The 22,390-nt window shown below is 35.2% G+C and overlaps 1 protein-coding gene across 3 annotated transcripts; it reads left to right on the top strand.

The window, feature by feature from the left end:
• The first annotated feature begins 1,322 nt into the window (after nucleotides 1-1,322).
• On the top strand, nucleotides 1,323-22,095 carry LOC107551550 (acetyl-coenzyme A synthetase, cytoplasmic-like). Of its 3 annotated transcripts, XM_016233189.1 has the most exons (19): nucleotides 1,323-2,075; nucleotides 3,841-4,036; nucleotides 5,426-5,517; nucleotides 5,651-5,754; nucleotides 6,020-6,092; nucleotides 6,687-6,762; nucleotides 7,324-7,432; nucleotides 8,439-8,486; nucleotides 10,610-10,747; nucleotides 10,849-11,019; nucleotides 11,164-11,297; nucleotides 12,646-12,778; nucleotides 12,882-12,938; nucleotides 13,788-13,868; nucleotides 14,023-14,131; nucleotides 15,964-16,032; nucleotides 19,018-19,194; nucleotides 21,082-21,156; nucleotides 21,228-22,095. In XM_016233189.1, the coding sequence occupies exons 1-19, from the start codon at nucleotides 1,949-1,951 to the stop codon at nucleotides 21,353-21,355; spliced, it is 2,097 nt and encodes a 698-aa protein (XP_016088675.1). In that variant the 5' UTR covers nucleotides 1,323-1,948; the 3' UTR covers nucleotides 21,356-22,095. The 3 variants fall into 3 exon arrangements, with proteins under 3 accessions (XP_016088675.1, XP_016088676.1, XP_016088677.1); XM_016233190.1 differs by lacking the exon at nucleotides 8,439-8,486; XM_016233191.1 differs by lacking the exon at nucleotides 10,849-11,019.
• Nucleotides 22,096-22,390: the final 295 nt, after the last annotated feature.

Raw genomic sequence — 22,390 nt, 5'->3', positions numbered from 1 at the left:
TATATTAGTTTTATATTACATCCCTACTGTGTTATTCCTATGTATGTCTACACTATCATGTATGTCTGCACTATGTTTGTACTTTCTTCTGCACTGGAAGCTCCTGTCGTCAAGTCAAATTCCTTGTGTGTGTAAACATACTTGGTAATAAAGCTCTTCTGATTCTGATTCTGATTTATGTCACAGCTGATGAGAATATTGCTTCAGAATAAATAATATTTGCAAAAAAACAAAACACACATGTGTATATATATATATATGTATATATATAAAAGCTCGATACCATAAAGCCCCCCCCCTCCCACTGATATATATATATTTATTTATTTTAGTAATTTATTTAGTCATTTAGCAGACACTTTTATCCAAAGCGACTTACAAATGAGGACAATAAAAGCAGTCAAAACTAACAAAAGAGCAATGATATATAAGTGCAAATGACAAGTCTCGGTTAGTCTAACACAGTACACGTAGCAAGGTGTATATATATATATACACACATATACATACAAACAAACACACACATACACACACACATATACACACACACAAAGAAGATAAATATAGATAAAGTAGAATTAAAATAGAATAGAAAGTGCTAGAGTTAGAGGGTCAAATAAAGGTGGAACAGATGTGTTTTTAGTCGTTTCTTGAAGATGGTTAAGGACTCAGCTGCTCGGATTGATTTGGGCAGGTCATTCCACCAGGAGGGAACAGTTATATATAAAAATATATATATTTTATATATATATATAAGCTCGATACCATAAAAGGCTGCAAAAGGTTCCTCCTCTAGAGGGCTCTGGTGGCCCAGAACGCCGAAAACCACCGTGCTGCATTAGAACAGTGTTTAATACTAATATATCATCTGTGATATAGAGGAGCGTAAAGTTACGCCCTTTGCCACTGTTCTTAAATATTAATCGTTTAAAGTTTCTAATTGGGCATACTTGAAAGTTTAGTTGGAAATGGCAATTTGAGTTATCGTTTAAAGGCGACGTTATTCCATACTGGACGTTTCTTTGGAGTGAAACCAAAGTCCACTAAATGTATTGTTCAAAATAAGATTAATATCTGTATACTTTTGATTCGATTTCAAATAAATACATGTCAATTCACTAATACAACCCACGAGACTCTAAAGCTGTATCAAACATGTGACTTATTTTTATTCCCCATTTTATATTTTAGTTTTCAGTTTGTTGATTATAATGCATAATTGTGCTAAAAATAAAAAAAACCGTAAATAGTTAAATTAGGAGAGAGCCATCCCATCGGACCAATTAGAAACAACATCCGGTACGCGAAGCCCCGTCCATCTAAGGTCTCGCGCTTCGCGTTCATTGCTATTCTAGCCGTGTACCTTATTTCTGCGCTTCAATGGCTGTCCTCCTGCAGACACACCGAGGGTTTGTGATCCACGCGTGGAAGAATCACTCATCTCATGCTATTTTGACTGCATGTTTGACTCCGATAAAGGCTGCATTTCTTCTCTAATGCCGGGAATTATTTCCAGCTTTATTCGACCTCAGACAAGATAACCTCAAGCCGGAGGAGCCTGCTGTCTGTGTGACAGCCCTCAAGTGCATCTTGATTTTGTATATGCATATCTTCTGTATGTAGGACTAAATCTAAACCCTAGCTTATTTTATTTCGTCTACAATCGCCGGAGCAACATTTAAGTCTGCTTGTTATCATAATAATAGTTGCAAGTCCCGTTTTTAAAGGCGTCTCGGAAAGCTCGTCCTTTGCGAACTGAATCCGGATCGACGCCGCTTCGTTAAAACCCAAGCGCAGCGTCTACACTGAACTCTTCTGTCGTTCAGCAGCTCAGACTCGGATGCACACAGCGCCTGTAAGGAGTGAAACTCTCCCGCACGGAAGGGACTTCCACACGTTAGGCCAGAGGTCGTTTGTGTGTTTCTAAGTGGAGTTGTATTCACTTCAAATGATTCCTGACAAGGCACCGGGCGAGGATGTGTTGCATGCTTCAGGGGACTTGAAGAAAGAAGCGCACGTCCCCAGCTTTGAGAAGTACAAAGAGCTCTACATCAGATCTGTCGAGTCTCCCGAGGGTGAGTTTCATTGGGCAGGTCATTAACACGTTACAAGCTGTTGTTTAGTGAGAAAAAGCATCACTTGGCTGTGTCTCAAAGCATTGTGCACTTGATAGACAGCAGTTTTGGACATCAATAACCCACCTATGTTGCAGTATTTTTAAGTTGTTTATTATTTGGATGTAATCATTGCATTTCATCTGTTATTGTATCTAACCAGCATCATTGTATTTAGGTGTTCGTGTATATTGAAGGTGTTATTGTTATTAGCTAGTTGTTGTTGTTTTAATTTTACACACTTTTTATAAAATAAAAAGCATTGCTTAGCCCACATGCACTTCCTAGAGAGAAAAAACACCACATTCCCTTGTAGATATGCTTTAATAAAACATTAACCTCTGTTTTTACTAGTACTATTGAAATTATACATTTTAGTTTTAATAATAACACGTTGTTAATGTGCTTGTTGTTGTTTTATCATTAAAATACTTAAAAAATAAATAAATAAAATCTTACTTTGCCCACACGCACTTCCTAGAAAAAAGCACCGCATGCCCTTATGATATGCTTAAAAACATTACCCCGTTTATAATAATACAAATCAAATATTGGAATAGTGTTTTTGTTGTTATTTTAATAGTAAATATATTAACAATGTATTATTATTGTTGTTGTTTTTAAATGCTTGAAAAAATTCTTAACAATAGTTGTTGTTGTTTTAATTTTACACACTTTTTATAAAATAAAAAGCATTGCTTAGCCCACATGCACTTCCTAGAGAGAAAAAACACCACATTCCCTTGTAGATATGCTTTAATAAAACATTAACCTCTGTTTTTACTAGTACTATTGAAATTATACATTTTAGTTTTAATAATAACACGTTGTTAATGTGCTTGTTGTTGTTTTATCATTAAAATACTTAAAAAATAAATAAATAAAATCTTACTTTGCCCACACGCACTTCCTAGAAAAAAGCACCGCATGCCCTTATGATATGCTTAAAAACATTACCCCGTTTATAATAATACAAATCAAATATTGGATTAGTGTTTTTGTTGTTATTTTAATAGTAAATATATTAACAATGTATTATTATTGTTGTTGTTTTTAAATGCTTGAAAAAATTCTTAACAAAAACTGTTTATACTAGTACAATTGAAATATAATGTTTAATAATAATAATAGTAGTACATCATGAATGCATTTATTATTGTTGTATTATTTATTTATTTTTGAATTATTAAAAAATCCTTACTTGGCCCAAATGCACTTCGTAGAAAAGACAACAACACATTTTCATTTATTTTTATTATTTTATTTTTATTTTATTATTTTATTTTTTATTTTTTTTAAGTACTTGAAAAAATTCTTAACAAAAACTGTTTATACTAGTGCAATTGAAATATAATTAAAAAAAATAAAAAATAGTAATACTAATCCATACTTGGCCCAAATGCACTTCGTAGAAAAGACAACAACACATTTTCATTTTTTTTATTTTATTTTTATTTTTATTTTTAAATACTTGAAAAAATTCTTAACAAAAACTGTTTATACTAGTGCAATTGAAATATAAAGTTTTTTTAATAATAATAATACTAATCCATACTTGGCCCAAATGCACTTCGTAGAAAAGGCAACAACACATTTTTATTTATTTTTTAAACATGACCCTTTGTTGATACTAGTGCCATTGATAGCTGGGAGATTTGTTTATGGTTTTGCTCTGAATCTCCGTTATGAATCAGCTGTGCATTAATGTTCTGGTGTGTTTGTCCAGAGTTCTGGGGAGATGTTGCTAAAGATTTTTTCTGGAAGACTAAATACACCGGGAAGTTTCTGGACTACAATTTCGACGTAACCAAGGGTGAAATTTTCGTGAAATGCATGGAAGGTGCCACAACCAACATCTGCTATAATGTTTTGGACCGCAACATCTATGAGAGGAAACTAGGTGACAAAGTGGCTTTTTACTGGTTAGTATTTGTGAAGCATGTGGTTTAAATGTTTCAGTTTAGCCCGAAAGGTGCATGTGACATTATATTTTGAGAGTGGCGTTAGTGTTAGTACAGCACATGTAATACCTCTGAATCAACATTGGTTTATGATGATTGCTCATGGTTCAGCTTTTTCAGGATTTCAATCTACAATTTTGCAGTAATCAGCCCAGTTCTTTAAGCACAAGGTTAAACCACAGTTGCATTCAAGTTGAGACCTGGATATTTGGCCACAAATTCCTTCCAGGTTACCTGAATCAATATAATATTACTGGGCCTGAGCTATTAATACATTAACATGGCAAATGTTGACAGACAGGGGTAAGTCAAAGCAAAACAACTGAGATAAATGTAGACTCTCAAGCTGTTTTAGTAAATCATGGAAGCTTAAACCAGGTCCTGCCAATAGCGCTTCACCCAGAATAAGGTGCATATCTGCAGTATTGTATCTTCATAGTGTTTATTTCGTCATGTGCATATCTGTGCTGGATGCTGTCCATGCAGTTCATGAGGACTTTTTTGCCAGTCATTGTTCATTAGTATTTAGATCTACAAAAATAGGCTGTGAAGACTTTGTGCAACAAATGTTGTCTGGGGCTGTTGCTAGTTCTCTGCTTTCGCAATGCCAGTTTAGCAATTGTGAAGTTTTCAATCGTTTCTTGTTACGACACAGGTTCAAATCATTTCAGAATTCAGACTTTTCCTTTCTGTGTCAGAACGCGGTTCTATTTTAAGAATGTCAGCTGACATGCAAAGTCAAAATAAAAAAAGTGACTTATTAACCTGTAGGGGACATTTAAGGGCACTTCTCACATAAGTGTTAGCAGAGGCTTACAGTAATTGAAACCGATCAAAAACAAATATTGAGCATTAAAATGTAAAATACAGATGAATCTAGGAGATGTTTTGTGAACCTGCTAAGTGTCTGATGTTCAAACTTTGCTGTTGAACACAAGTGTCAATATACATGACTGGTAATGAATGAACTATGTTAGAAAATATGTTTGAAAGTTGTTGTTTTTTTTTATTTATTTTTTTTTATAAAGAAGTCTGTTAAGCTCCTCAAGGCTGGTCAAAAACACTGTAAAAACAGTAATAATGTGAAATATCATTACAATTTAAAATAACTGTTCTCTATATTTATATATTTTAAAATATAATTTATTCCTGTGACGCAAAGCTGAATTTTCAGCATCATTACTCCAGTCTTCAGTGTCACGTGATCCTTCAGAAATCATTCTGATATGCTGATTTGCTGCTCAAGAAACACAGTTTTGGAAAACAATTTGCTGTGTGATATTTTTGTGGAAGCTTTGAACAATTACTGTCACTTATGAGAGTAATATTTCTGGACATTGTTTTGTACAGGGAGGGTAATGAACCTGGAGACGAAAAGACAGTGGCATACAGAGAACTGCTTCAGCAAGTCTGCAAGTTTGCCAATGTTCTCAAGTCGCAAGGTAAAACACAAATGTTGTTGAACTGTTGGTATAATAGTGAACAGCAGCAGGTTAAAGATTTGACATTGATGTTGTGTATTAAAGCAATGTCCAATGTCGGTCCCTTTCTCTTTTTCTCTCTCTGACCTTGCAGGCGTGAAGAAAGGTGACCGTGTATCTATTTACATGCCCATGGTGGTGGAGCTGGTGGTGGCCATGTTGGCCTGCGCTCGGATTGGAGCGGTCCACTCTATAGTGGTCAGTCCTTTGTCATTTGCAAATGATTTAGTTTGTCTTCTCTTAGATCTTAGCTGTGTTGACCAACCGGCTTTTTATAAAACCTGTCAAAACAAAGTGCCCATACTTGTTTTGCAGGGTGTGATCTCTATCAGACTTTTTCGTTCAACAATTGGAGTATGCAGAAAAGAGTTGGCACTGTGTCAGAAATGTAATGCATAAGAAGAACATCACAATATGTTGTTGCAACATTGTGTTTACTCTCATTTTTGTATTCACAACCCAGTTTGCCGGTTTCTCCGCGGAGTCATTGTGTGAAAGGATCATAGACTCTCAATGCTGTATTCTTATAACGGCAGGTAAGGAAAGCATGGCAAGAAAACCAGAAGGAATTTACTCAGTGTCTAATCTTAAAGCAGCTAAAGAGCACAGCATCTCACATTGTTCACAAGTCTGGGGATTAAAGATGGTGTTAATCGTATCACTATCAAAAGCTTTTTTTTTTTTGAGAAGTGACCGGACACTAAATGAAGTTGTTTGTAAAGGCTGGAAGATAAACTGATACATTAAGTTCATGATCTCTCCACATAACAGTTCATTACATATTGATCCATCTTGTTGCCAAATATCAGGATATTTACATTATCTGATTGTAACTGTAAAAGAGATGTTCCACTGAAATGATTAGTCTGATATTAGACTTGTAGGTAGAGCTGACGTCTTTAAGATTGCATTGAGGTTGACACAGAGTTCATGAGCTTATTAGAGGATTGAGAGTGGACTATAACCATAAAATACACATCTCAACCATGATAAGAGCAGCATCTGTTATCACCTAATAAAAGTTAACTGTCTTTGTCTTTTCGGGATTTATCTGTGAATATTAGATTTTAGGTAAATGAAAAGTTAATCAAAGTTGTTTTATTGTGTGTTTCTCTCTCTGTCTTTCCCAGATGGCTTTTACCGCGGTGATAAGCTGATCAATCTGAAGCTTATAGCTGACGAGGCGCTACAGAAATGCAGGGACAAGTATGATAACCACTAGTTAACTAGTAAAAATAAATAGTTGTGCAGTGCTTATCATATGTGCACGTACTCACAGTGGCCACTTCATTAGGCTCAGTTTGTTAAACATGGACGAGCAGAAGTAAAGGACCATGATAGAAGATTGGGAAAATGATGCTTGTTCTAATACAGTTCTGATTCAGTTCAACTTAATAACTTTGCTCCCTGAATGTTTCTTTAAGAAAATATTTCAAGTAAGAAATACTGGTCTGGACAGTGTTTGGAAAATGGCATTTACTGATCATTTTAGATTTCAACACAAAATAACAAATCAGGAAATATTATTACAATTTAAAATGACTTTATTTATTTATTTATTTTTCATTTTTAAAATGGATTCCTGTGATGCAAACCTGAAATGTCAGCATCATTACTCCAGTCTTAAGTGTCACATGATCCTTCAGAAATCATTCTAATACGCTGCTCATGAAATACTGGACACCTAATTAAGTGGCCACTGTAGCAGTGTATGCGAGTATCTCTGTTTCAGTTCACTTAATTATTTCGTGTCTTTTACTGTGTCAGGTCTTTCACAGTGGAGAAATGTATAATGCTAAAACACCTCACAAAAGAAGATGAGGCTTGGTCTGGGTCGCTGTCGCCCCCAGCGAAACGCGCCTGCCCTGATCTGCAGGTGAGCTTAAACCCTGCACCACAGCTGTACAGCTAGCAGCCTTCACACTTTCCGTTTTTTCATCTTAATTTGTTTCTCGCTCAATTGGATATCTCCACATTGCTACAGGGGTTTTTGTAAGAAGTCCTTAAGCTCACCAAGGCTGCATTTATTTGATCAAAAGTACAGTAAAAGGATTAATATTGTGAAATATTTTTACAATTTAAAATAACAGTTTTCTATGTTTGATATATTGAAAAATTGAATTTATTCATGTGACAGAAAAGCTGAATTTTCAGCATCATTGCTCCAGTCTTTAGTGTCACATGAGCCTTCAGGAATGATTTGCTGTTCAATAAACATCTTAAATTATTATTATTATTATTATCAATGCTGAAAACCGCTGCTCTGCTTAAAAGTTTTCCTCATGAGCACATGCGCTAACCACTAGGCCATGGTTTTAAACTGTTTTTGAGTTGCTAATGATGCGTTTTTACACCAAAGCCCTATGAGGTGACTTTCTAATATAGGTTAAAAAGCAGCCACACATGCTTTGCGCATGAAAATAAGTAGGCCTTCATGTATTATAACACCCGAATCAATGGAGAGCTGTCTAGGAGGTAAATGGGAAATAGATTCAGATGAAAAAGTACTGCAGTGTCCCTTTGTTCTGGTTTCTCAAATGTTAACTCTTGTCCTGTACATCTCCTGTGGAGTTTTGCATTGCCCTGAGTGTCACAGATATCTCTTGCTTATTTAACAAAGTTTGGTCACTGTTGAAAATCCATAAAGGCCTGGCGTGATTTCTCTGAGCTGTTGTGCTGAAGACCTTTGCAGCAGTTGAATGAAATATGTGTGACATTCCTCAATGCAAGATGACCTGTTTTAAAACCATAATTCGAATAATGTCCGTTGGACTTTTATGTGAAATATCTTTGGCATTTAATTTCCTCCTTCAATGTGGGTCCATGTCTGTGTGTCCTTTTCCTCTTTCGGTGCAAGTAATCTCTCCATTAACCCCCTTTAGCAGGAGAAACAGAAAGAAAGAGTAAGGAAGGTCCGTCCCCCCCCACAGGTATTTCATGTCTCCTTTGTGCATAACTCCTCCTGTCTTATTAACACGGGTTTGTGTGCTCATGGGCGGCTCTCTCGCTCTTTGGATGGCTCGAGACGTTTATTACTATCCTCACATTCTCACAGAACACAATGCGTGTCTCTCTGTGTGTTTGCTTTTGCAAATGCATCAGACTTGGCGTTCAACAGTAAGTTATGAGGCCATAATTTAAAGGCATATTCTTGCTTCATTTTCAGAGCCATTATTGTCTTAATGCATAAAAAATGTTAAATAATTCTTCATTAAATCTGAAAAAATCAACTGCTGTTCAGTATTATAAAGTTTGTGAATGATGGTTATGATGAAGTGTTTCCATTTGATTTGAGCGCCAATTCTGATCCATAAGCTGGCACTGAAAACCTTTTACTGTGCCTAGTAAAAGTACTCATAGTCACATTTCTGGTAAATGACTGGTGTGTCCTTGTGTCCGTGTTCTAAATGATCTCCTCACATAAACTTTATTGGTCCACTAGTGCACGATTTCATCACAAATGTATCTGGAAAGCTTTTATATCGTTATAGCGACTAGAGACTAGCTAATAGCTCTCTCAAACACTAACTCTCTCCTATGAGCTTAAATGAACTCAAGTGCACCGCTCACGTAGTGTTCTCTCAGTCTCTGAACTGCATGGAAAAACTAGATTTGTAGAGTTGTCCGTTACGTTCATGTCTCTTTTTGTTTGTCCGTTAGTGTTTTTGTGTTTTGTGTTATTAACTCAACCTGATCTTTTCAGATGCTTTCTCTTTCAGTTTTGAGAATGCCTTTGACTAAAGCAGATGGGCTTCTGCGCTCCATTCACTTTGGTTAGATTGAACTGATTGAATCAAATAAGTCTGACTGAAATAAATACAAACAAGAGCCTCTAAATAATGTGTTACATGCATTATTTGCATATAGCACCCTTTACATTTCATCCTTTTGTTGCTTTCAAGTCATTCTGGAATGAGTGTGTTTACAAGATGAATGCATTTTTATCATCTCAATGACTTTTCCCCTTTAAAAACAAACAGAAAACTCATTGTAATCTGAAGGGGTTATAAAAGTCCTCCTTTTTTTACTGTGTGGTTAAGCTGTCTTATTGTCAACTAAAACTTCAAAATTATTTCTGTTAAATATAATAAGGCTGCAACTAAATATAAATATTAGATATTAAAGCTTGAACTAAAAAACCTCGAACGAAAATTAGAAAAGCTGTCTTGGCAACTGATTTAAAATGAAAACTGAACATATACCTAAATGGAAAATAGAATAAAAATAGCTAAATAGAGATTAAAAAATGACAAAAGCACATAAAAAAATTACTAAAACTTAAGCTAAAATTAAAATGAAACCTGAACATGCCTAAATAGAATAAAAATAGCCAAATAGAGATAAAAATGACAAAAGCACATAACCAAATTACTAAAACTTCAGCTAAAATTAAAATGAAACCTGAACATACCTAAATAGAATAAAAATAGCCGAATAGAGATAAAAAAAAAACGAATAAAAATGACAAAAGCACATAACCAAATTACTAAAACTTAAGCTAAAATTAAAACTGAACGTATATACAAATAAAATCTCATTTAAAATATTAAGAAAAAAATAATAATAGTGAAATAGCACTGATCTGGTTGTGTAACACCAACATAATTGCTGTTGGTAGAGTTTGCTCTGTATAAAATGTGGTTGTAAATGTGGAAGTAACTAGAATTGCTTTTTATAGATGATTGTGACATCAGACAATATTACTCACTTAGCCAGTTTATAAGACAGGCTACCAAACTACATTTCCTTGTATCCTCTGTGACAGTACAAAAATGATAAAGCACATATAAATATTTACACACCTGATGTACATACTTGGCTACAAGGCACAACTGAAATCACTTGAACACACGTAATGTTATAACAAAGTAGGGACTTCTCTTGATTTGAAAGCAGCATTTGTTCTGTTCAGCCCAGCATCATTTACAGTTTATGACCTTCTCAGACTGATTTGATTTTGTATTGTTCTCTTAAGTGTGACACCAGCAAGAGTAAACACAAGTTATACGGGACGAGTTAACTATGAGCGCTCTCTGTGCTGTGATTGGTGCAGGTGCCGTGGAATCCTGAGGTTGATTTGTGTTGGCACTCTCTGATTGGTGGAGCATCAGAGGAGTGTGAGCCTGTCTGGTGTGATTCAGAAGACCCGCTCTTCATCCTCTACACCAGCGGCTCTACTGGGAAACCTAAGGTAGATCCTCCAAACAACCCAATCCTCCTTCAACTGTGTGATATTTGCTTTTCATATATATCTCATATATATTTGTTCCTATTTTTCTACCACTCCACTAGGGTGTATTGCATACAGTGAGTGGCTACATGCTTTACACTGCGGCCACCTTTAAGATGGTGTTTGATTATCACTCTGATGATGTGTACTGGTGCACTGCAGACATTGGTTGGATCACCGGTCACTCATACATCACATATGGGCCGTTGGCCAATGGTGCGACCAGTGTGTTGGTGAGGGGGATGTCCTGATAAGTACTTTTTGTGTCAGAATTTGCATTTTGCCCTGTGCAGTCACTTTCTTGTGATTAAAACATTGATTCATATACGTAAGCATTTATTGTTGTATAATATGAATTTTTAATCTTCTATTTATAGTTTGAGGGTCTTCCCACATACCCGGATGTGAGCCGAATGTGGGAGATTGTTGATAAATATCACATCTCCAAGTTCTACACAGCACCCACCGCCATCCGGCTCTTGATGAAGTATGGCAGCGAGCCCGTTCAGAAGTAAGTTTGGTGTCTATTGTGTCTTTCCTACATTTAGTACACTAGAGAGGCTTGCCACAGTCATGAAAAATGTGTAAAAAATCAGACCGTTTTAAAATTGTGATTTCTGAGCCTGAAAAAGTCATGGGAAAACAAAATAACTTATACATATAGGAACATATAGGAAATGAACATTACCGTTCAAAAATGTAGGCTTAGTAAGGGGATTTTGAAAATAGAAATGAAACTTTTATTCTGCAAGGTTGCATTAAATTGATTAAAAGTGACTAGAGACTTTACCACTGTTACAAAAGAGTTCTATAGAATACTGAAAAAATCATATTACAGTTTCCACAAAAATATTAAACAGCACAACTTTTCAACATTGATAATACGAAAAGTTTTTGAGCAGCAAATTAGTGTGTTAGAATGATTTCTGAAGGATCATGTGACACTGAAGCCCGGGGTAATGATGCTGAAAATTCAGCTTTGCCATCACAGGAATAAATTACATTTTAAAATATATTAAAGTAGAAAACAGTTATTTTAATCTTAAAGGTGACATATCATGGAAATCTGACTATTCCAGGTTTTAAGTGCTATAATCAGGTCCCTGGTGCATCTACCAACCAAGGAAACGTGAAAAAGATTAACCCAGTAACTTTGTTTTGGGAAGCCGTTATTTACATTATAACATTTAACATTTGGGCGGCGTTATGCAAATCTTCCCACATCGTGACGTAGACATGTGGGGGCGTGTTAGAACGAGCCGTTTTAGGTAGGCGTGGTTAACTCTTAACTTTTATAAAGAATATCTCTTTGGATTTGAGACTTTAGTCTTTGCAACTTTACAGATCTTCTTTATGCACCAAGAGCTTGTAACACTCCAAAGAGAAAGGAAAAATTGAAATCGCATCATATGACCCCTTTAAAGTATATTGCAGCTGCCACACAGATCTAAAATAAATGTGCGATTTATTTCCCAGCTGTTTACCTTCACAGACATAACCGACTGTTTTTTGTAACTCGTGTTTTTTTTTTACATAAACTTGTGTGTGAATGGGAACTTAGTTTAGTACTCACATGCTGTGTGCTCTCAGAAAACCGTATATCAGAAGTTTAAACTCATATGAAGTGAAGTGACATGTCATGTGGCCAAGTATGGTGACCCATACTTGGGTATCAGATACATCTACTCATTCTTACTTTTTTCTACATTTGACAGTAATCAAGCTTTTTTGGCCCTGCATAAACAACCTATTTGTCTTTAAGACTAATTGAAGTCATTTAAACTTTAGTGTCTAGATCAGTTTTGATACATTCAGGTGTTTCTTCATTTCTGACCAGTTTTCATGTTTGTTGTCATCAGGTATAAGCGGACCTCGCTGAAGATTTTGGGGACCGTAGGGGAGCCCATAAACCCAGAAGCCTGGCAGTGGTACTACAGCGTGGTGGGAGAGAAGAGATGTCCGGTGGTGGACACCTTCTGGCAGACTGAGACGGTATGAACTGTATTCTAACCACTCAGAACAGAGCAGTAACATCAATGTTGCTTTGAATCTGTCTACTGTAAGGTCACTTGTCTTTTGTTTGCATCTTCCTCAGGGTGGGCATGTGATGACCCCTCTGCCGGCCGCTACTCCCATGAAGCCTGGCTCTGCTGTGAGTGAACGTGATATAAATGAATAAATAAGTTTGGTGTTGGTAAGATGTTTTTGTATTTATACTCACCAAGTGACTCTCCTGAAGAGAAATCATTCAAATATGCGGATTTGGTGCTCAGAAAACATTTCTTATTATCAATATTAAAAACAGCTGGGCTGCTTGATATTTCTATAGAAACTGAAAACAACAGCATTTATTTGAAATAGAAATTTCGTAACATTATGAATGTCGTCTTTGCCATTTGAGTGCATTCTTGCTAAATAAGTGTTTTTTTTTTTTAAGAAATCTTAGTGACCAGGAACTTTTCAAAAGTAGTGTTATTAGTGTATGTATTTGTCATGTTGCTGAAAGAGACAAATGATACAAGCATGATACAATGTTTATTACCAGAGATAATGTAAAATAATTTCTTCTGTTACTACAAAACTAGTGCTGTCAAACGATTAATCGCGATTAATCACATCCAAAATAAAAGCTTTTGTTTACGTAATATATGTGTGTACTGTATTTATTTATTATGTATATATAAATACACACACATGCATGTATATATTTAAGAAAAATGTTACGTTTATATATTAAATATAAATATATACACGTAAATACGTCATGTAAATATTTTCAAAATATATACTGTATGTGTGTGTATTTTTATATATATACATAATAAATATACACAGTACACACACATATTATGTAGACAAATACTTTTATTTTGGATGCGATTTAATCGTTTGACAGCACTATACAAAACCGAAACACATTTGTTAAATTAAGCATAGTGTGGTACAGTAGAATTACTTTTATACATTTCTGTATGGTGATTGATGTTTTTACATATTGTAGACATTTCCCTTTTTTGGTGTTGTACCTGCTATTCTGAATGAGTCAGGGGAGGAACTTGAAGGACCAAGTGAGGGCTATCTGGTAAAGTGAATTTTGAGAATAAATAATACAAGTTCCATATGTTTAGTCAATATTTTAGTTTTTCATGTTTTAAGCTTCTTAATGCTAATGAATCAGTTCAATTTTATCCACATGTGAAATTCAAGTTTAAAACACAAGCGCTTCTCGTCCTCAGGTATTTAAACAGCCTTGGCCAGGTGTGATGAGAACTGTGTATGGGAACCACGAAAGGTTCGAAACCACCTACTTCAAGAAATTCCCTGGATTCTACGTGACTGGAGATGGTAATTTGTGCTGTGATTCATATTTAGTTTTACTATAAGTGGGCGTCATATAATTGTGTGAAGTGTTTTAAATAAACAAAAACTACTTGCTACAACCTTGGATTGATCCTGAACAGAGATATCTAAAATGATTATTTCATATTAGAAATGCTGAAAATTAAGCTTTGTGACCACAATAATAATAATTATATTTATATATATATATATATATATGTATTAAAATGCACAATAATTATTTAAATTTATAGTAATATTTTACCATATTATTGTTTTTACAATATTTTTGTCCATATAAACACAGCCTTTGTGAAAACGTTAAAAAAATCTTACTGACCCCAAACTTTTGAATAGGTCATAAAAAAAATGTTGCGTCAGCACATGGACTGTTATCGCCACCTCCCAGGATGAAGGAACTGGACCCCATAATGTGGATTTAAAGACTTCCTCTGTGCTCTTCTGTTACCCCTCATTTCCTTTTCTATGCTTCATTTGGTTTAATGGACTTCTCCAGAGGTCTGAAAATGTTCAGCCTGTCCACTCAGCTAATATCTCATTATATTTCCAAGAAAGCAAGGTCGTTATATGCATTCACACAGAGCGGCTGTCACACGACGGTGAAGGAGTCCTAGTGCGTTTATTGCAGGGAGAAATGAGGGAATGAAGGGTTTGTCTTAGTCATTCAGCGTGTTTGTGTTTCATTTTTATGGTGTGTATCATGGTCAGAGCTGTGGCACAGTGGGCAGTGCACATTCTCACAAAACCTGTAGAGCATTTATGCTCACGGGGTGCAGGTTCAAATCCGTTCTGTGTCATTTACAGATATCATTCCTCCTCCACTTTCCTGTCTTTTTCCATTTTTTTGTGATAGAAAATGTGATGAAAAAAACTGCTGATACCACTCATATGATAAACGGATGCTTCGATTTATAGCACTCAGATTAGAAAACTAGATTTATGATATAAAATAAATAGTGCTGTCAAACGATTAATCGCATAAAAAATAAACGTTTTTGTTTACATATATATGTGTGTACTGTATTTATTTATTATGTATATATAAATACACACACATGCATGTATATATTTAAGAAAAATGTTACGTTTATATATTAAATATAAATATATACACGTAAATACGTCATGTAAATATTTTCAAAATATATACTGTATGTGTGTGTATTTTTATATATATAAATAATAAATATACACAGTACACACACATATTATGTAGACAAATACTTTTATTTTGGATGCGATTTAATCGTTTGACAGCACTATACAAAACCGAAACACATTTGTTAAATTAAGCATAGTGTGGTACAGTAGAATTACTTTTATACATTTCTGTATGGTGATTGATGTTTTTACATATTGTAGACATTTCCCTTTTTTGGTGTTGTACCTGCTATTCTGAATGAGTCAGGGGAGGAACTTGAAGGACCAAGTGAGGGCTATCTGGTAAAGTGAATTTTGAGAATAAATAAATATAAGTTCCATATGTTTCGTCAATATTTTAGTTTTTCATGTTTTAAGCTTCTTAATGCTAATGAATCAGTTAAATTTTATCCACATGTGAAATTCAAGTTTAAAACACAAGCGCTTCTCGTCCTCAGGTATTTAAACAGCCTTGGCCAGGTGTGATGAGAACTGTGTATGGGAACCACGAAAGGTTCGAAACCACCTACTTCAAGAAATTCCCTGGATTCTACGTGACTGGAGATGGTAATTTGTGCTGTGATTCATATTTAGTTTTACTATAAGTGGGCGTCATATAATTGTGTGAAGTGAGAGACGGTTTGTGCTTTAGTTAATGGTGAAATGTGTCTGTCCAGGTTGTCGTAGAGATAAGGACGGGTACTACTGGATCACCGGAAGGATAGATGACATGTTGAATGTGTCTGGTGAGTAGAGGATGAGGACTTGTGCGCATTAGACAATATAAAAGCATCTTTCAAAAACATAAAAAGATCTTACCAACACCAAACTTTTGTTGTTAGTGGTAGTGTTAGTGTACTTTTTCCATTGTTATATACAGCTATCAAAATATTTTGTAACCTAGAATTAGGTGATTTTTTTTTATAATTCATTTGAGTTTTTATAATTAATTAAATTTCATTAGTGGGTTTTTATTTATTTTATTTTATTTGCAAAATCCTTCTCCAATAATCAAGAATAACTGGATTGGTGTTAAAATTCATTGGTCAAAGTGTGAAAAGAAAACACTGACTGGATAGCTGGCAGTCTGAAAAAGCTTGATAAACTTGCTTGTAGAATGTTTTTTTTAATGTGAAATATTTTTTATTCACATTGTGTGTGTATGTATAGTATATACACTATTGTGTTTACAGTATAAAGTATAATGTTTAGGAATATGTATTGATAGTATTATGAATGTGTATTTGTTATTGCCATTGCCTGGTAATCTGTTATGCATCTAGGACACTTTCTCCCATTTGATGATAAGACTTGATGATAATGATCATAACTACTATAAAGATACTGAATAGTAACACTTGATGGTACTCATCTCATGTGTTCTGTGATTGCTCTGTATTCTGTTTTGTACTCCGTTTGCTTACAAAGTCTGTAAGCGGAGCAGCATTTATAAGTCCATTCATTGTGCATTGTGTGCTTTTGCATACAACTAGTGCCAGGATGTGCCAGCTTTCTGACCTCAATCAGCAGTATACAACCATGATACAGTATCAGATACATCTACTCATTCTTACTTTTTTCTACATTTGACAGTAATCAAGCTTTTTTGGCCCTGCATAAACAACCTATTTGTCTTTAAGACTAATTGAAGTCATTTAAACTTTAGTGTCTAGATCAGTTTTGATACATTCAGGTGTTTCTTCATTTCTGACCAGTTTTCATGTTTGTTGTCATCAGGTATAAGCGGACCTCGCTGAAGATTTTGGGGACCGTAGGGGAGCCCATAAACCCAGAAGCCTGGCAGTGGTACTACAGCGTGGTGGGAGAGAAGAGATGTCCGGTGGTGGACACCTTCTGGCAGACTGAGACGGTATGAACTGTATTCTAACCACTCAGAACAGAGCAGTAACATCAATGTTGCTTTGAATCTGTCTACTGTAAGGTCACTTGTCTTTTGTTTGCATCTTCCTCAGGGTGGGCATGTGATGACCCCTCTGCCGGCCGCTACTCCCATGAAGCCTGGCTCTGCTGTGAGTGAACGTGATATAAATGAATAAATAAGTTTGGTGTTGGTAAGATGTTTTTGTATTTATACTCACCAAGTGACTCTCCTGAAGAGAAATCATTCAAATATGCGGATTTGGTGCTCAGAAAACATTTCTTATTATCAATATTAAAAACAGCTGGGCTGCTTGATATTTCTATAGAAACTGAAAACAACAGCATTTATTTGAAATAGAAATTTCGTAACATTATGAATGTCGTCTTTGCCATTTGAGTGCATTCTTGCTAAATAAGTGTTTTTTTTTTTTAAGAAATCTTAGTGACCAGGAACTTTTCAAAAGTAGTGTTATTAGTGTATGTATTTGTCATGTTGCTGAAAGAGACAAATGATACAAGCATGATACAATGTTTATTACCAGAGATAATGTAAAATAATTTCTTCTGTTACTACAAAACTAGTGCTGTCAAACGATTAATCGCGATTAATCACATCCAAAATAAAAGCTTTTGTTTACGTAATATATGTGTGTACTGTATTTATTTATTATGTATATATAAATACACACACATGCATGTATATATTTAAGAAAAATGTTACGTTTATATATTAAATATAAATATATACACGTAAATACGTCATGTAAATATTTTCAAAATATATACTGTATGTGTGTGTATTTTTATATATATACATAATAAATATACACAGTACACACACATATTATGTAGACAAATACTTTTATTTTGGATGCGATTTAATCGTTTGACAGCACTATACAAAACCGAAACACATTTGTTAAATTAAGCATAGTGTGGTACAGTAGAATTACTTTTATACATTTCTGTATGGTGATTGATGTTTTTACATATTGTAGACATTTCCCTTTTTTGGTGTTGTACCTGCTATTCTGAATGAGTCAGGGGAGGAACTTGAAGGACCAAGTGAGGGCTATCTGGTAAAGTGAATTTTGAGAATAAATAAATACAAGTTCCATATGTTTCGTCAATATTTTAGTTTTTCATGTTTTAAGCTTCTTAATGCTAATGAATCAGTTCAATTTTATCCACATGTGAAATTCAAGTTTAAAACACAAGCGCTTCTCGTCCTCAGGTATTTAAACAGCCTTGGCCAGGTGTGATGAGAACTGTGTATGGGAACCACGAAAGGTTCGAAACCACCTACTTCAAGAAATTCCCTGGATTCTACGTGACTGGAGATGGTAATTTGTGCTGTGATTCATATTTAGTTTTACTATAAGTGGGCGTCATATAATTGTGTGAAGTGAGAGACGGTTTGTGCTTTAGTTAATGGTGAAATGTGTCTGTCCAGGTTGTCGTAGAGATAAGGACGGGTACTACTGGATCACCGGAAGGATAGATGACATGTTGAATGTGTCTGGTGAGTAGAGGATGAGGACATTAGTTTGTTTATTGTTCTTTTAATTTAATTACATAATCCCAAAATTTCTCCTGTTTTATAAGTTCCCCAATGTGGAGAGAGAAAATGTGTGGCCTGGACCTACAGATGCTGAAATAATGCAGATTCGAAAAAAGCTAATGATGAAATTCAGGCCACACTTTCCAATCATTTGTCTCTCGCCTGTTTTCTATCTCTACTGATATGACTCTAGAGATTTACAAAACATTAAAGTAGCCTAATTACCCACAAAATGGCGTGTAATAGAGCAAAAGCTTCGATATATTGGTGGTGGATATATTTCTTCCAGGGCATTTACTAAGCACTGCAGAGGTGGAGTCGGCTCTGGTGGAGCATGAAGCTGTGGCTGAGGCAGCGGTTGTGGGGCGGCCACACCCTGTTAAAGGCGAGAGTCTTTACTGTTTTGTCACCCTCAATGACGGAATCAACTACAACCAAAAGCTGGAGGGGGAGCTTAAAAAGCAAGGTGTGTTTGCTGAAATTAATATTTCATGCAAGAATTACAATTCTGTCATCATTTAGTCACTCTCATGTAAAAGGTCGGTCACCGTACACTTTTCGTTCCATTTGACTACTCATACGTATACGAATGCGGGACACAGGAATGCAAATTTTGCTTTCCACAGTTCGGTGAACGCTGCCCTGCGAATTCGTATCATATGAAGACCAATAGAATATCAGTGTGGACTCTTAGCTGAATTAAAAAAAAAAAACACACAAACTTTACAGTAAAGTGATGTAGATATGTATTTTTACATTTTTGGATGTATTATTATTTGGATGAATTGTTTTTTAAAAAGATGCTGGGAAGTATGATGTCATTACGGCCTTTGCATTGTCTGGAGAAACTTTGCATGCGCAAAACCTAGTGCATTTGAAATGCTCTTTTCAATACAACAAAAGTGATTTTAAACTGTCAAACTTTAATAAGGATAAACAAAAGTTTGCGTATATATGTGCTGTCAAAATTAGCGTGTTGACACAGGCGATTAATTTTTCCAGTTTAACGACGTTAAAAATATTTAACACAATTAATGCAGGGGCAGAGCTAGGGTTGGCCACCCCTCTCACAACTGCTGCTTCTGTCTCTTGTTTTCTTGACAAGAATTGCATTTATTTAGACGCAGAACATCTTTACGACCACATCAAACAGGAGACTTTACAGACACGCACTCTACTTCGCCTCAGCGCCAGGCACGAGATAAATGAGCGTGGAAACGGTACAGGTGACGAGGAGCTTCAGTAGAACAACAGTGAACTGCAGTCAAATGAGATGTTGTCAGACCATGTCAGTAAAAACTAAATCTTCCTGTCCTGTCAGCCGTTATACTGTGCTCGTAGCGTGTGCTCTTCAATTACACGTACAAATGTGGCGGCGCTCGCTGTAGCCTGTATCATTTCATATTAAAGCGCGACTGAAACTACCAGCATGCGTGTCAGATCTGAGTCACGTTCAGCAGCTGCAGCTCTTAAAGTAATAGCAGCCAAATAACATACCTTATTGACCCGAATATAAGACGATGCTTCTTTCTTGGAAATACATCTGAAAAAACGTGGTCGTCTTATATTCAGGGTCTAGACTTTGACATGTCAATAATACACCCACAACAATAGGTGGCGCCAAATACTCATAAAACGAGTGTGCCATCAAATACGTAATGTAATGTGTGTTGTAAAGATCGCGAGTAAAAACTAAAGAAAACCTTACAGCTGCATGAGTCGTGACTGTCACGTTAGCCTGATGGGACCAAACTCCCTATGTGATTTTAAAAGATTTGAAGACTACAGTAAGACTTAACTTCTACTGTTAATAAGATTTTGGTAGGCTACTATTAGATGGATAGCCTAAATGTCTAAATTTTTTATGTTTTTTTTTTATGGTATATCAAAAAGTGTACTTTTTTTTTTAAATGTGATTGTTGGTACATTTTACCAGTTTTTACCATACTTTCAAAACAAAAATTAAAATAGGAAAAATATGCAATATGAAAATAATTGAAGACAAAATGTGTTTTACTGAGAAAAAACAAGATTTTGTTTTTAAAAAGCCTTTTTCCAAAAGGTACATCTAGAAAAAGGGGGGTCATCTTATATTCGGGCCAATACGGTAATAACCCAGCTGCTGTGATGTCTTTTCATCAAAGAACAAGAAAAAACAGGAAATCAATAACTTCTGTAGCTTTAAGGAATTCATCTATATTTAATATAGAATTTAGTGTTTGATAACTAAGTACTTGCTGAAGGGCACAGGTAAATATGTCATTTATTATAATGTATTTATGTGAAGAGTGTTTTTTTTCCCCATGAACTACAAGTAATGGCTTTCTTTTCACTTCCCTTTTTTCTCAAACAGTGAGAGAGAAGATTGGTGCCATAGCTACACCTGACTACATTCAGAATGCACCCAGCCTTCCAAAAACCAGATCAGGTATTAATATTGGACTGTTTATTATTAAAGCCTTAACGTTTATGATGCTCAAGTGTTCTTTGTTTTATTAGGTAAGATTATGCGTCGTGTCTTGCGGAAGATAGCGTGTAATGAGCGGGATTTGGGTGATGTGTCTACGTTAGCAGACAGCTCTGTCATTGAACAACTGTTTGACAACCGCTGCTGTACTGCTGTGTGACCACCAGGGGTACCCAACACAACGCCACTGTCTGGCCCCCATACCAGCTTCAGTTCTGGAGGGAAGAGGATGAGTCTGAGCTATAATGGAGTTTAGGACAATGCTAGTGGGCAGACAGAATGAAGAAAGCTTAGAAATGTATAATTCCTACTACAATTCACCGACTTAAAGTAATCTCTTGGAAAACCCAAGGTTTGGGATTGGCATAGAGTTTTAACTGCATTTTTACAGGACCCAATTGTATGTTAGAAAACATTGTCCCACAATTTTATTTTTATTATGTTTATAATTTCCTTCTCTTTCTACTTGTGTCAGTTCATTAATCTTTATATGACTATACTGTCCTGCTTTCAATGTGCCAACATAACCTCAAAACAAGTTTTGTTTTTTGTTTTTCACTACTAAAATGGGAAAATAAGACTGTGTATGTCATGATTTTGTTGTGTACTATGTAATAGCGCTTTTTAAAATCTCTCTGCTTTGGTTGAAGCTTTTATTTTAACATTTAAAGCTACACATTGTATAGAACTTTCTATACAAGCCAAAGCATGCATTAATATTTACCAGAATAACATGGTATCATGCAGGTGTCACCAATGTTAAAACTTAACTATGTATATTTTATTCCTGGAACAGTTTGCAACTTTGTAATAAAAGTTTGTGCGTGAACTGATATTATATTTCTTTAGGAAATTTATGAAAGAGCTATGATTGACTGCATAAAGGCTGTATGTTCATTTTAAAAAAAGCATTTAACAGGAGTAAATGACATTTCTAAACATGATGGTGGTCTTCTTGTAGTACTGATACTTAGACCCGTTCAGTGGGCTTTCCATTTTATCAAGTCATATTTCAAGTCTTATTTTTTATTGTGAAGGTATCCTCTCAAGAAGCTTTTTCAGGAGAAAAGTGATCAAATTCCAGCCGTTATATGAGTGTACTGTGCTCTCATGTGACTGAGACTATAGTAACTGTATTTGTTACTATTGTCAGATTGATTTCTTCCAGCGTGCCATTAACTCGAGTTTAGTATAT

Source organism: Sinocyclocheilus grahami, unplaced genomic scaffold, assembly GCF_001515645.1.
Source record: "Sinocyclocheilus grahami isolate Dianchi unplaced genomic scaffold, SAMN03320097.WGS_v1.1 scaffold426.1, whole genome shotgun sequence".
In the NCBI taxonomy this organism is placed as follows: domain Eukaryota; kingdom Metazoa; phylum Chordata; class Actinopteri; order Cypriniformes; family Cyprinidae; genus Sinocyclocheilus; species Sinocyclocheilus grahami.
Note: the sequence above shows the minus strand (reverse complement) of the source record. Positions and strands in the feature narration are given on the sequence as shown.

Excerpts from the sequence above, each read along its gene's own strand:
- LOC107551550 (XM_016233189.1), top strand. The coding sequence starts at position 1,949 with ATGATTCCTGACAAGGCACCGGGCGAGGATGTGTTGCATGCTTCAGGG. Across the intron at positions 6,093-6,686 it reads CTGTATTCTTATAACGGCAG|ATGGCTTTTACCGCGGTGAT; the intron begins GTAAGGAAAGCA and ends TGTCTTTCCCAG. Across the intron at positions 11,298-12,645 it reads GGCAGCGAGCCCGTTCAGAA|GTATAAGCGGACCTCGCTGA; the intron begins GTAAGTTTGGTG and ends TGTTGTCATCAG.